This window comes from Gymnogyps californianus, chromosome 16 (assembly GCF_018139145.2).
Source record: "Gymnogyps californianus isolate 813 chromosome 16, ASM1813914v2, whole genome shotgun sequence".
Classification (NCBI taxonomy): Eukaryota; Metazoa; Chordata; class Aves; order Accipitriformes; family Cathartidae; genus Gymnogyps; species Gymnogyps californianus.
Window position 1 is genome coordinate 12,847,431 of NC_059486.1, and position 14,600 is coordinate 12,862,030.

The 14,600-nt window shown below is 41.4% G+C and overlaps 1 protein-coding gene across 1 annotated transcript in view; it reads right to left on the minus strand.

Moving 5' to 3' along the window:
• Window positions 1–14,600, minus strand: part of DNAH10 (dynein axonemal heavy chain 10) — a 58,920-nt gene that overhangs the window by 1,812 nt on the left and 42,508 nt on the right. Inside the window, 19 exon segments of the mRNA XM_050906417.1 lie at window positions 210–355; window positions 1,448–1,628; window positions 1,897–2,064; window positions 2,149–2,360; window positions 2,836–2,967; window positions 3,461–3,632; window positions 4,382–4,477; window positions 4,859–5,068; window positions 6,259–6,459; window positions 7,297–7,480; window positions 7,722–7,876; window positions 8,639–8,793; window positions 9,305–9,409; window positions 9,844–10,117; window positions 10,833–11,062; window positions 11,427–11,706; window positions 12,244–12,391; window positions 13,006–13,227; window positions 13,616–13,833. Coding sequence (XP_050762374.1) covers window positions 210–355; window positions 1,448–1,628; window positions 1,897–2,064; window positions 2,149–2,360; window positions 2,836–2,967; window positions 3,461–3,632; window positions 4,382–4,477; window positions 4,859–5,068; window positions 6,259–6,459; window positions 7,297–7,480; window positions 7,722–7,876; window positions 8,639–8,793; window positions 9,305–9,409; window positions 9,844–10,117; window positions 10,833–11,062; window positions 11,427–11,706; window positions 12,244–12,391; window positions 13,006–13,227; window positions 13,616–13,833 — 3,489 coding nt within the window.

Consider the following 14,600-nt stretch of genomic DNA (forward strand, 5'->3'; position numbering starts at 1 on the left):
TTATTAACCCCTTTGAGTGTAACCCTTAGAAAAGAAAAACTGTGATGATGGCTAACGTAAGGCAAAGTGTTAAACTGCATACTTTACTAGTGGTAGTGATAAAATACTGCTGCTTGTGCTAAGAGGGAAGGGACTACCAGCTATTGAGATGTGAAGACAGCAGGAAGCTGTTACGCCAATCGGCCGTTGTGTCCCCAGAGGAGCAGTACCTGGAGCTTGAGCCTGTGCGCTTCCGTGGGGATTATCTTCAGAATGGGTAACTCCACCACCAGGACTCGGGGCTTGCTTCTGGTGAGGCAGCTGTGCTCTGCGTCCCAGTCCGCTCCTTCCAGAAACAGACCGGAAACAAAGCAGCCTGTACGGGCAGAAAATGCAACACCTTGTGTAAATTGAGCACTTGAAGACAACTGTTCCTGCAGTCGCTGTCCTTGGCACGCACGGTCGTGACAGAACTCGCTACATTTCAAACTGCAGCTACACAGAGGTGTATGTATCTGTGGTGGTGGTTTTTATAATACAACTGTGACCTACTGTGTTTAATTTTTTTTTTTTTTAATTAAAATTGTCTCAGTTGTACTACATACGATAAACATTATTAGGAATAAATACTCATTTGCTTGCAGTTCTCTTCCCCACAGTGGGTGCCATCTTGCAATTACTTGCCCAGGTAATAGCCAAGTTGTAAGAGAGCTTTGTAACTAACCAACTCCTGTGGGACCGCTCGTTAGATCATTCTACAAAAGGTGAAGGGCTGGGATAGAGTTGTTCTGGTACAAATACGAAGCATTTTGATGAAATGTTAGTAAAAAAGGATAGTCTAGGTAAGCCCCTGAGGTGATTTTTATTTTTAACTGAAAGTTAGATTTAGAAAAAACAATCAGATTATTTTTTCCTCCTCTGTTCCCAAGCAGGTCTAGTACTCAAAAGCTTTGCTTAGCTGTCCCTTCATCCAGTGTTTGTTATGTTTAGTGATTACGCATTGCTAGTCATAGAGATTTCATAAAGATCTATTTACACAATAAATCATACGCAGTTGTATTTACTTTTTGTTTAAATACATTTCAGTATATTATTTGTGGTGTAAATAGATCTTTATAAACCTGCTAGGACTGGTAACGTTCTAGCCATGAAGAAAAAAGGAGAGAGAGAGAGAGAGAGAGAGAGAGAATGCAAGGGAGAGGTGGAAGATCGAATACATGCATGTGGGTGAAAAGAGCTGAAGAAAGAAGCTCGTACTTTGTGTATGCGGGGGCTCAGCAGGGAAGCAGAAACCAGAACCCAGCTACTTCCCAGCTTGAAATCACGTGGACTGTGAAATGCAAAACCAAGGGTATTGTCTGCAGCGGTATAATCTAAGTAATTTACTCAGTATGCCAGGCAATTTCTCTCTCTCTCTCATCAATTAACTACTTTATTATTTTTGCCAAATAATCATAAAAGCACCTACCTTGAGTAGACCCTTCAGTGATGTCTTCTGCAGTCCTGTACTTGGTTACCTCTGTGTAGAGGGTGGAGTGATCCAGGGGCCACTTGTTTTTCCTGCAGGTGGCTTGAACAAGAGCCATCAGGTAAGCTTCTGGAACGTGCAGGCCTGAGAGCCACATCGCCTTTGGCTCGCGCTCGTTAACCTGCAATCACAGAAGACAATCTGCAGCATCTGGTTCTCCCACCACACCTGGTACTCAGCCCAGAGGCCAACGCTCTTAAAGACTAGCCAGTGGCGAGTCTGTCATCCATCCATAGTCGTGCAATGATTCATTATTGTTCTAGGTGGTGATTGGGATCAGTTCAAGTAACTTACCTAAAGCAGTGTGCGTTCACTGACTTCTGCACCAATTTGCACAGCATCTCATGCAGATTAACAAAACAAAAAGCTTTCTGGAGGCACTCGCTTACCCAGCTGGTGTACTGGTTGTACCGAGCTCTAAAGAAAATAATCCAATTTCCAAGTGTTTTGAGTGTGTCGGGGGCTAGCTGCCGCCAGATTCCAGGAATCTGTCCGTTAAAGAGAGCCCGAGCCACATCATCCAGTTCAGCGCTCATTCCGACTTCCCCAGCCAAGGCCTGGAATGACGGTGAGAGTCTGAGTGCCAGCCTGGGGCCGGTAAAGCCTGACTGATTTCATCTAGTAGCTGTGTTCTTACTTACGCGTTGCAGTTCAGCCAATGACTTTGCCATTCGAATGATCAGCTTATTAAACCGTTCCAGTTCCTGCAACAGCACCACAGTCGTAGGGGATATGTCTGGTCCAAAACCTTTCCGTATCTGGTCAAGATCGAATACTTCCGGTATTTTGTTTTCTATATCCTTAGCAACATTTGCAATGTATTCGTCTCGACTAATTCCCGTACCAGTTTCACCTGAAACAAAAACGGTTTAGTGAGACTAAATCTGCATAGGTTACCCCTGCTATTATTGATGCTCTAAGAGAACTTTGAGAGCTGACTCACCTTTTGGCATCAAAGTCTCCCACCCTCTGCAGCACTGACATTTGCACCAGCAGACTCCCTGCGTGCCTCACGCTGTGCCTCTGGGCACGTGTTGAACCGCTTCCACGCTGGCAGGGCGAAGCTGCTCCGCTCACCTCCCAGTCCCCTGCTGTTTCGCTGCCTCTGCTCCCCAAGGCCATGTCACAATCCCGCCGTGCCCCCCCCAGGATCACGCACCTCCCCACGCAGGGTGCAGGCAGCGGGATGGGCTGCAGCATCCGTGCCAGGAGCCAGGCGCCTGTGAGGCGGGCTGCGGCACGGCTGGTATCGCAATCCCCATGGCAAGGAGCTCGCCACCTCATTATTTCTTATTTACAAAACCAATTCGAAGTAATGGAGAACATACCTGTTTGAGGCTGCAGCTCAAGAAGATGAGACCATATATCGCGAACTGCCTGTGTATAATACCCGATCTCAGCATTTGCGTGAAGACCAAACACCTCTGGAGTATTAGCAAGTGGCAGAGATTCTATCGCCTCTGCAATACAAAAACACGCTTCCTAAAGATGCGACATATCAAACCACAGCTACCAGGCAAAAAAGAATACTGCTGAGAATTCCACGAGCGATTTTTGCTCTGCTTGAAAAAAATCAAATGCTATAGCTGGTGTTGAAACACTGCAAGGATTGACTAAACATTTTTAAGCATGAAATGTGCACCCTCACCCCCCCCCATGGAAACGTGTCACTTAATAATAAAAAAATTAACATGCTGTTTACCTGGGGATTTTTTTTTTTTTTTTTTAAAGAAATGAGCAGCTCGCTGGTAAGCTCACGTTACAAAGGGTTGCTCATATAAAGCAAGAACAGTATCATCAGTGGATTACAACTTGTAATACCTACACACACAATGCCTGAAGTTCCTTTCAACTTTTCATATCCAGCAACGGACATATGGAGAGAATGTGTACTGTAAGCAGACTTTTTGGTTTTTTAATGCTAACTTACGTGGCAGGAAAAGCATTTCTTACCAACAAAGTCATCTTTTACAGTCCCTTGTGGAATTTTGTAGTCAACCTTGTCGTTTTTATAAAAATGAAACGTTTGGAATGTGTCAAATATGAAATCACCAAGGTACTCATCCATATAGACAGTCAGAATGCGACGATCAAAGCTATCAATTGCGCGCCCACCATACATGACCTAGAAATTAGTTACATCAGTATTATAGCACTGGCTTTTGGGGCAGCAAATACAGTTTAAAAAAATCACTGAAAGGTCCAAAACACTCTTCGCTGTTGCAGTGACTGCATGGTATAACACTGTCTCCCTTGAGGGACACCAAGTACGTCTTCTCTAGCCCCTCTCAAGGGGGCACAAGCAGGAAGTATTTGGACTTAGCCTGGAGACAGCTGCTCTGGGCACTCCTAATAACCAGCCTTGGTGATCTATGTGCAACGGTGCCTTCCTCAGGTCCCAGCTCACGCTCAGCTGTGATTGAGTGCTGCACACTAACAGCTTTCTGCAGGATTTCATGTCACAGCAGCTACGCTGAACTGGCCAGCTACTACACAGCACATACCACATAGAGCACTGCAAGAGCTTTAGAAACACCCGTCCGTACAGCTCTCACATCAGTAATACTCCGCTGTACTAACAACACTGTAAAGTTGTGCTGTTCAGTACCTTTCATCAGAGGATCCCAAGGGCGCTCTCACTCAAAATTAATTAAGCACCGTAACTCCCCTGTTGTGCAGTTACACACGATGGCCCGATTTCATTGAGACAATGAGATTAAGGGACTTGCTCAGGGCTACACAGGAGTTTCAAGACTGCCCAGGAGAGAGTCTCAGCCAGCTTTACTTGATGATGCAGCCCATGCAGAAAGGAAGCTTCCTTTATCTGGATTCTTTTACCATCAAGTGTTTCTTAGTGACATTGTAGGCACTCACCTCACCAATAAGATATTTGAGACTGCTCCAGGGGATTTTATCATCATTTTGTTGGAAAGCTTTTGCCAAGTATGTGTTAAGAATTTCCATGCAGACCTAATAAAGTTGTTGGAACACGTGAGATACGAAGATTCCTAAATCAGCTATACATATCCCTAGGTTTTATTTAACGTAGTTCTTGTTTGCAAATGAACAATTATTTCTTTCTCAAAAAATTAAAAGTTAAGTATAAATCCTCTTAAGAAAAGAAACCCATGAGAGAGGCAACATAAACATGAAGGACTGGGAATCTGATTAATTTTTAGTGGCCAAAATTGACATTATAGAAGATCAGGAGTCTGCCTGACTCCACAGCAGCAGAAAAAAAATGAAGCAAAATCTTATTGTGAGAAAGGATTAAAGCTGGATAGATTATATGTTTTCAAAAGGAATCTGAGCAATTCAAGAATATAAGAGCCGTTGTAATTATTTTCTTACCTGGAAATCAGATTCATTAAAATCATACGGTACGTTCCAGCCAACCTTCCCAAACTTCCTTCTCTCCTGAACCACAGCATGGAAAAATGCCAAGACGTAGACTAAGGATTTAAAGGCAGGATGTGGGCACTGCTCTAAGGCTTCCTGGGGAATTTTGAAGTAGGTGGCTCTCATATTCAGTTTCAGACCATTAGGTGGTTCTGTCACAACCTATCGAAATAATTAGGGAAGCCAGCAATTACTGGATAGCCTCAGGAAAATAAGCTGTAAATACATCACGCTCTCTAAGTTATACAATGCAAGCTTGAAAATTTTGAGCAGCTTTCCAAATTCGTATCAATATGGCATTTTTTCTTAAGTAAAGACATGAAACAGACCTTTTAAGTTTATCAAGGTAAAGACACATATGTAAAGAGAAACTTGATATTATTTTAGAAACAGTCATGTTATTGGAAGGACATTAATATTTATCATACTTGAAGATCTAATTTACTGAAATATCAGTAGTTTACGCATTTTGGTGTGTCCTACATATCACCACAGTAAGACAGCTTAACAGTCTTTAATATGGCTTTACCGATGATCAAACTGAGGCAGAGCCAGCTTCCTGGCAGCTGCTTCTAAGTGCTATAAAACCTTTGTTCTCACTGCTCATGGCTAGACCTACAAAGTGCATGTTTGCAGTCTTAAAGATACGTTCATGCTCACTTCTCCCCACTGCAGCACTAAGCCCTGCTGGAGGCGAATACTCCACAGCTGTCATTGATACACTAGAGCACATATTGGGTGGATCTGTCATGTCACTGCTTTCAAATCTGTGAAATAAAATAATTATGTTTACAGGACTGGTTCACCACAACAGAAGTAAAGCAGCCATAGAAAAGAACATTAGGACAGCATCATGGCTTGTGCCTTCAAAATAATCAGCTCAGCCTGCCTGTGATAAATGCTGCAGCCTGAAGTAGCAGCTGGAAACCATTATCCTATTACGACGTCTGCTCCACTGGCACTATTGCCAGGCTAGACGCAGACCTCAGTTCTGCACTTCAGCATCAGGACTGACAGGACTATTTCTGTCTCTCCGGATATTCCTCACTCGTGGCAGCGTTTGAATCTAAAGAGCATTTGTCACATTTCTAGGTTTACTCACAAACCTCTACTCTGAAATAACTGCTTCAGAAAAAAAACCCGCTGAACAGCTTTCACCCACAGGAAAAATCACCATAAGATAAACAGGATGATGAAAAAAAGGATTTGACTTATAAAGGCAAAAAGCTGGTACATACAGCCCAAGTCAACATGCTGCATTCAGGTCATGCTCCTCCCAAAGCCAGTCTGTTTCGCTGAATAAGACTGGCAGGACGTGCCCTCCTGACTGGGGTTTCCCCACCGCACAGTACCTTTAACGACTTCTGCAGTATTCCAACTGGGAAGCCCTTGGTCGGGTCAGTAGTCAGCCAGAGGCGAAAGTCTGGGTGAGGCTTTGTAATTTTCTCCAGGGCCTTTTCCAGATTGGTAAGCCACCTCACCAAAAGGTGACAGTTCTGCAACATTAGCCACTCTCCACGAACCACTACATTCTCCAGCATCTGCAAAGCAATCTTAAAAGAGGGAAAGAACTGTCTGTGAGTAACTCTCCCTTCATCCTGTAAGCAAACTGACTCAGATGGGTTAGTGCAGTGGATTTCTTCCTGCTAGCAAGCACACTCAGCCTTTTAGCTAGTTTTAGTAGACTTAGCAGAATGCTCCTTGCTGAGAACACACCTTTTCCAATACCACAAGAAGTTGCTCTGAGATGCTTTTTTTATTTCATTAGTTCCTTTTGAAATTAGAGCATTGAAGTATTTCAAAACACTACAGGAGTGTGCATGGCCCAGAAGAGGGCGAAGATCAGAGTCTAGGAAGTGGTGGTCTAAATGAATCTGATAGGAGTTCTCCCACTGACTGAAATAACAGCAAATTCAGCCAGCTGCTAAGCTTTGGACATCCCTGCCTTAGTGTCCATAACAAAAAGGAAAGCTACAGGAAAGACAGAAAAAGCAGCAGGGTATCTTTTTGGTAACAAACACTGTGACTTCCAATCAACTCATGTCCATATGCAGAGACACAGGGTCACTGATTAACCTTTTAAAGGCTGCAGAGTAACACCTTTTCAGCTCAACTATTTTTTAACAGATGACAACATCATTCTGAATCTACCCTTATCCAAACCATAAAATCAGCCAATCAGCCAAATGCCCCCTTTCACATTACGGGAAAGCATTATTCCCAGGCTGGCAAATTGTGCGCTATGTCTGAATCACAAAGTAACTCCCTTTAAAATGGAGCAGACCTTTGGAAAGGAAATTTGAACAGGCCCACAACATTAGGAGCATGATTTGCAATTCAGAGACTAACTTGCTGCACACAGCACGTCCCTGCCCTCCCACCAAAGTTACCTTTTCTTGGCCTTGTCCCATGGCTAGGAATTTGAGTCTATCCCCTCCAAAGCCTGTCCTCTCGGCCAGTTTCATGAGGTCACTGACAGGATCAGAGCCAGGACTTAAGATAAAAACAACTGGTGAGTAAGGACTGCTCTGCTCAAAGATAGCTTCAAAGCTGATCACAGGGGGCTGCACATACCTGGTAGGAAAAGAAGCACAAGAAACTGCTGATCTGCACAAGAGCAGCCATCTTGTGTAAAAGATGACTTTTACACAAACATCAAAGCTCATTGCAGACTGCCCATGGAAATGATAGCGAGACAACTCATGCTCTGTTGTTTAGGCAAATTACAAATCATTTACGTAGTTGATTACAACTCCAATTCTGTGTGAAATATCTGAACAGTGTGATTCGGATTTGAAAGAAGAGGGTGACTTACTTCTCATTCATTGTCAGAGTAACATAGTCTGTTACTGCCCGATATAGCCGGTCCACCCGGAAACACCGTAAAAGTAGGAGCTTCTGAAAGTTCGTGAGATTGTTCTGGTACTGCATGGGGAATGGCATCTGCTCCAGAGCATCTGTATCATACCACTGGCAAGAAAAGATGGGAGACAATGCAATTGAATCAAATGGCTCTATCAATGAAATTACTAGGAAAGCAGACAAAAGCAATTTGATTAACGAGGGGCCAAGAGACAAGAAGAACAAAGAAAGTCAATCAGCTGCAAAGAAATGTTAAGATTAAGTGAATGTAAAAAATTCAACTTTTTCAGTATAAAGTATTCAAGTCCAGAAACACATTTGTACTTCCATTTTATGTCAAGTAATTCTCTTAAGATACAGAAAATAGCATCTCATGCAAAAAGTATTAACAGATTGCTTACAGAAAGACTTCTTCTAAAGCAAGAAGACATGGAATGAAACTAAAGGTAGAACATAAGGAGAGTCTGTGTTTGTAACTAGCCTATAGAACTCACTGCCACAAGAAGATCAAAGTACAATTTAGCAGTACAAAAGTAACAGTGAAATGTTGACTGTTGAAATCAACAGCAAAAATTCCACTGACTTCAACAAGGGCAAATAACTCATCTAAGGCATTTGACTGGAAAATAAAAAATCTACAGTATACCAGGGACAATTTTTGTTTGTTTGTTTTTTAAATAATAAGAGCCTTAATTCTTCTGGAAATAAGCCCATCACTAATGGAGGTCAAGAAGAAAAGCAAGGCCTTGACAGAAAAAGCCAGTGGTGACATGCCTCCTGCTGAGTGCTATGGCACATTGCATCATACTTGAACATTTAATACCAGAAGAAAAACAAGGAGGGAGAACAGGATTGCAGAAAAGCACGTACATTTTTCCATACATCTGGATTTTTTTCCACATCATCTGGAAGAGATTCAAATTTCTCAGGAAATAGTTCAGACAAGCGAATTAGGTCTTCCCAGCCTTGATCTGGAAGCCAAGCATACGGTTTCTTTCGTGCACTCTTCTCCAGGGAAATATTGCCTAGTCACATTCAGAAACCAGAGTGAATGTCCATGTCATAAATTCTCCAATACATGACCACACATACAGTCCCACTGCACAGAAAAACCAATTGGAAATTTGTTTCTGGAAGCACTGTAAGACTAAACTGGTCTGATGAAGAAAAGATGGCGTTTTACAACTGCTTGCAAAAGCCAGAGTTGTCTCTTTGCAACCATTTCTAAAATTATTTATACATAGTCAGAAAATAACTAAAGATTATTTTCTCAGGTAACATCCTAACAATTAGCTGATGTGAGATTCGTCAACATCTGCAGAGAAAGATTAGCCTCTTCACTGTTTAACAAAGTGAAAAAAATAGAAATAGCAGAATCCACAATTTGTGTAAACCAACATAGTTCAGCTGTCTTCAGTGGTTTCTCTAGGTACTAGCTCTTACAGCAACTTGTATCTAGTCAAAAATCTATCTTTGAAAGATCTTTTAGCTATTGCTACATATAGCTATATAGTTATACAAAAATATACACTTTACCTTTCAAAAAGAACTCAAGTTCTTCTTGTGGAACTCTGCCATCCGCTTGTTCTATCCTGACAGTCATATTAAAGGAGAATAGTAACTTGTGCTTCTCAAACAAGCCTACATTAAAAGGACAACATTTTCAAAAATCAGCTGCTAAAACTTGTGGAACTGGAGCAATCTTTAAATCCACATCCTGCATCTGGTCACCCCACAAAGATCAGGGTGATCAAAGATGGGGCTTTGGATCAGGCTTACAGAGTCAAAACAGCACCTGTGAGCTACATCCAGGGATGTGAGATCCATAACTGCGATTTACCATTCGTAACTGTATTAAGAAAAGCATTTCTTTAAAAGTTACATTGATAATATGCATAGTTTCTTCAAACAGAAATAGCAGGCAGTAAAGTGTAAACTGGGACCAATGCCAAGAACTGAACATTAGTGAATTCACTGTTCGGTAACTTGCCTCATTAACGTAAACCAACTGAGGGCATGGCTTTTAAGAAGCATTTGCACGACACAGTATCAGCCCATCACTAAATCACACTGACCTGTGCAGCCATAGTTATAGGTGTTGAAAGTCAGGGTATCCATGATGTTTTTTAATCTCTTAAGAAGAATAGGACTGGGCATGGATTTCCGAAGAGAGAGTCCAAAAACCTCTAAGAAGGAGACCAGTGAGTACTGATACATGATGTTGACAAGTGCCATTTCAGACAAAACGGAGAATAAAATGGCCCCCCTCCTGGCAGCTGGTCTGTAGCCATCTCGAAGACGATCAATATCCACCGCTGTTGTCTCAGCCAGATTCAGTTTTTCAATCACCTAGCCATACATTGATTTTATACACATGTAATTACTGCGCTGATCTATAGTATGTATATTATATCACAATAAGCAGAGCTATTCAGTGCCTGCCTCTCTGTGTTGACTATATAGGGAATCTGGGCAGGTAACCCTAAAGAAGTAGTATGAATTGTAAAAATCAAAAGTTAGATAAGATTAATCCCACCCTTCACATTTATGAAAAGTAAAGGCAAAGATTTACACAAAATCATGGAAATAGCGTGGGAAAGGCCCTCTGGGGATCTTTAGTTCAACTTTCTGCCCAAAGCTGGACTATGACCATCACTAGATCACGTCAGCTGTGGCTTTGCCCAGCTACGGCCTGAAAACCTCCAAGGATGGAGATTCTACATCCTCTCTGAGTAACAAATATCTTAATTTTTCATTTCAGATCTGATACAATACAAGACAAAGGTTGTTTCAGAGCTGAAAGAAATATATCATATGCTCTTTGCTTTAGAACTGTAAACAACCATTACTTTGGTCCTGATAAGGACTTCCCTGAAGATATGATTTGGTTCTCTGGCGCAATAAAATACTGCCCAATACTGAAAGATGCAACATACTCATGAGAAAACTCTCCATTTCCTTTCAAACTAATTCCTAGCTTCAAGGGTGAAAGATGAAGCATAATGAAAAAGGAAAGACAATGTTCTATTAGTAGATATCCTTCCAAAATGCCCAGAGCCGGTACCTCAGTAGCTTTGGATTTTGTCTCATCCAGGGTTTGCACCAAGTCCAAGTTGTCCAACATGTTTCCTGTGGAAGATGTCAGTTCCCGAAGGAGAGAGTCTTCCAGATCTTTCAGCAAGTTTTTGTTGTCACTTGTCTCCTGGATGAGATGTTCTCTCTGTTCTTCCAATTCCTTTCTTTCAAAACCCATAATGACGCTGAGCAACTGATCCTCTAGGCCCTTTAGTGTAACTACAGATACAACACATGTACACAGCACAGTTTTTATTCTAAACACAAGGAGAGCTTTTACACAACTTATTTCATCTCAATCATCTCATAAAACTACAGCGATGCAACAGAGTGACTTGGTTAATAACTCTACATCTTAGTTCTACCAAAGCATCCTAACCTGACAGATGCAAGAAGAGATATTTAGCTCAGTTTCAGATTAGAAGAGAGAAGCGAGAAGGATTTTCTATTAAATCAGATGCTAAGTATATGGGAGACTATTACTTTTTTAGAGTTTCATTGCTATTTCAGGCAACCACCCAGGCCCTAAACTTGCACTACAGCATAATCACTACTTTGTTACTAAATATACACTTTTGCTTACCTGTATAATTGATAACCATAGCTTTGCCAAACACAGAGGGAGAATACTTTGGGTTCGATAATTTGGTGTTCAGGTACAATCTAAAATTACTGTCATAGTCAACCTCTTTGTCACCCAGGACAATGAATGTTCGCCCCTGTGCAGCTTTGATATTCTTCTCTAAGACATTGTCTATCACAGGATCAATGTATTCATCAACACCATGCAACAAGAAAGGGTTTCCATACTTTATGGCCAGTTCTAGTTGTTTAAGGAAATCTGGGTCATTGAAGGAAGCCATCTGCAAGAGAATAATGGGAAGATATGAAAAGAGAACTGATATTCAATTTGCTGAATGTTATTATTTTACAATAGTTGCCAGCACTAACGAAGTTTGTTCTTTGTTGCTTTTTGTCTTGCCTCTTACAGATGATATAAACTGCACTGGTACAAAACAGCAGAGGTGCTTTTTTTTTTTTTTCTGATTAGTTGACAATAATTTCCATTTGGAGAACTATTCTTCAAAGTTCCAACTGTGCCTCTGACTGTGTTAATTGTCCTACATGAAAACTCCATCCTGGAGCTGAGATAAAACACAACCCACACCAGCCTTTTGGTTATACTATTTCTGCATGTACTAAGGCTAGCCAAGATCCCAAACAAACCATCCATCCCAAAGAATTGAAGGTCATGTGAACAATGGTATTCATGATCTATTTTAGAGACATAGTAGTCAACACATTTGTCAGTACATAATCGGTTCCCCATTCAAGGTGACAGAAATTTATGCAGCTTTTCAAACAACCACTAAAGAGGTAAAATGATCATTTATCTTTACCCTCAGGTTATTTTTTTCTTCTTTCTTCTTAATCCAATGTAATGCCTGTTGTTGTGGGTCAATACAGAGTGGGAAGCGGCTTGCATATGTTGTCAGGATGCCATTCTGGACAGAGAGCTCATCTGGAGGCAATCCTTGGGAAACCCACCTGGGAACAGAATGGATCAAAGACCAGGCTGGGATGAAAACTTGATGGGAGAGCAGCACATTTGTCAGTAAAATTATGCAATTCATTGAGCACACTACTAGACACACAAGGAAACACATACTGTATGTGATTGTGAGAACAGTGTCAAAACTCAGACTGATTCATTGGCTGAGTCATTTGTAACTACACTACTCAAAACACTGACTGTTGCATTTGGTGAGTAATGCTGCAGTAGTTGAAATATGGGCTATCTGGGCATGGGTTTAATTCCAAATTTATTGAAGTCAATGAAAAGACTCCTGTTGGGCTATGGGAACACATACTATAGATAACTCCTTAAAAAATTTCCTAAAAAACTATTATATGTGTCTAAGTTCAGTGAATGTCCCTGGAGTGTAAAGTACAACAGTTTGTTATAACAAATAGCCTCTGTTAACCAGAAGAAAAATAATTTGTCTCCTTGCCATCTTTGAGGCATGAAAGTAGAATGGGCTCTCTCTGGTATGGCTGTGCACCTCCACCCACAATGCCAATTCTATGCTACGGATTCAGGTCTAGACTCCCACTTCACGATTTCACTTTCAGTAGTCACTGGGTTTCTTGACTGGACATACCTGCTAACCTCCACCTCATTAGTCAGGAGGCTTTCTAACCTAAATGGTTGACTGAGAGGAATCTCTCGTGAGAGGATATCTTCTTGCCACACTTGATAGATCATTTCATTACGAAACTCCCAGTTGAAGGCTCCTTCATAGCTCAGAAAGGCAGCACAGAGTAGACAGTCTCCAAGCAACTTCACCTTTCGTATTTCATAGTCCTCTAATTCCTTTGTCCACCTGATAGAATTATAAGGGAATCCTGGGTCAGTCTGTACCAGGGAGATGGGGTTTATGTGCAGAATTTCCAGCTGCTGCTACTTTAGATGTAGGTTGAGACAGACCCCCAAATTTACAATCAGTTGTTCTCTCACTATTATGATGGCCACAGACACTGAGTTGATCTGAACCCTCTTCCTTTTAATCTGAGTTCACTTTGTTCTTCTGCACTAAAAATTGTTATTATTTTTCAAGAGCTAATGGATATTAGCTTAGAACAGATACTAGCTCTTCTCAGAGACAAACATCACAGGAAGTGATGTTTCCAAAAATGTCTCAGTTTGGTAGATTTTATCCCTGGCACATGACCTCTGATGTCAAAAGTGTTCCTCTTTGAATCTAGACTTACCTCTTGTTCTCAGATCTCAAGCCAAAAATGAGCTTGTCAGCAGCATCTAATCTTCTCTGCATAATCTCTGCTTCTTCTTGTAACTGTTGCTTTTCTTTTATTGCCTCTTGATATTTGTTCCCCAAAGCTTTAAGCTCATCCTGAATGGTAGCCAACTCTGCCTTTATCTTTTCCAGTTCCCGCTTACTTAAGTAATAGTTCCGTTCTAGCCTAGCCACCTACATTACATTATGAAGGAAACATAAGAGTATCAGAGGAAGGAAGGGCTATAGAGAGAAGTCTTAAGTTCTCAGATTTCTTTTGGCTATTTCATATATTTCAAAGTGTCCTGGTAATAAACAGTGTAAGCCAAAATAACTGGCACTGTTTCTCACCCACCTCTTCCCATCCCAAACATATACATCATGGTCTGATACTGCAGTTCCAAAGCAGATAAATCTCCTAGTTTTGTACCCACAAGGTATATTAAAGCATGCGAGCAGTCCTGCTGACATTGGAGGTCAGCAGGACTGTCATCCTGTGACAAAAGGGGAGGTTTGTCTGCTTAATACAATAATATTAAGGCCTCAAAAATAGTCAGACTCATCATGTAGTGAATATACTTTCTCAGTAGTCAGCTGTATATAATAACCTTTTCCTGAAGAAAGTTTCCTAGCATCATCTGTTGGACATTAGATTTCCTTTGGTAATGCAGCTAACTTTCCAGTCATTCTAAAAAAAGTTAATCGAAAGGTCTGTGCTTAAGAGACATGGATGTTGTGTACTACTGAGCTCTGTTCTGTCCAAATGCCATGTGTTTTGAAGTCTGTTTTCAGTAGGCAGCTATAAACTGTGTTTTTCTAAGCATTTTAGATTACAAAATTCCAACTGAACATGTTCCTCCCTCCTCCTTCAAGCACTGGCATGGATGGGAACCCACATCCCAGCATCATAACGCAACACACACAGCAATTTATAATTGAGTACCTGCCTCACTCCTACTGCA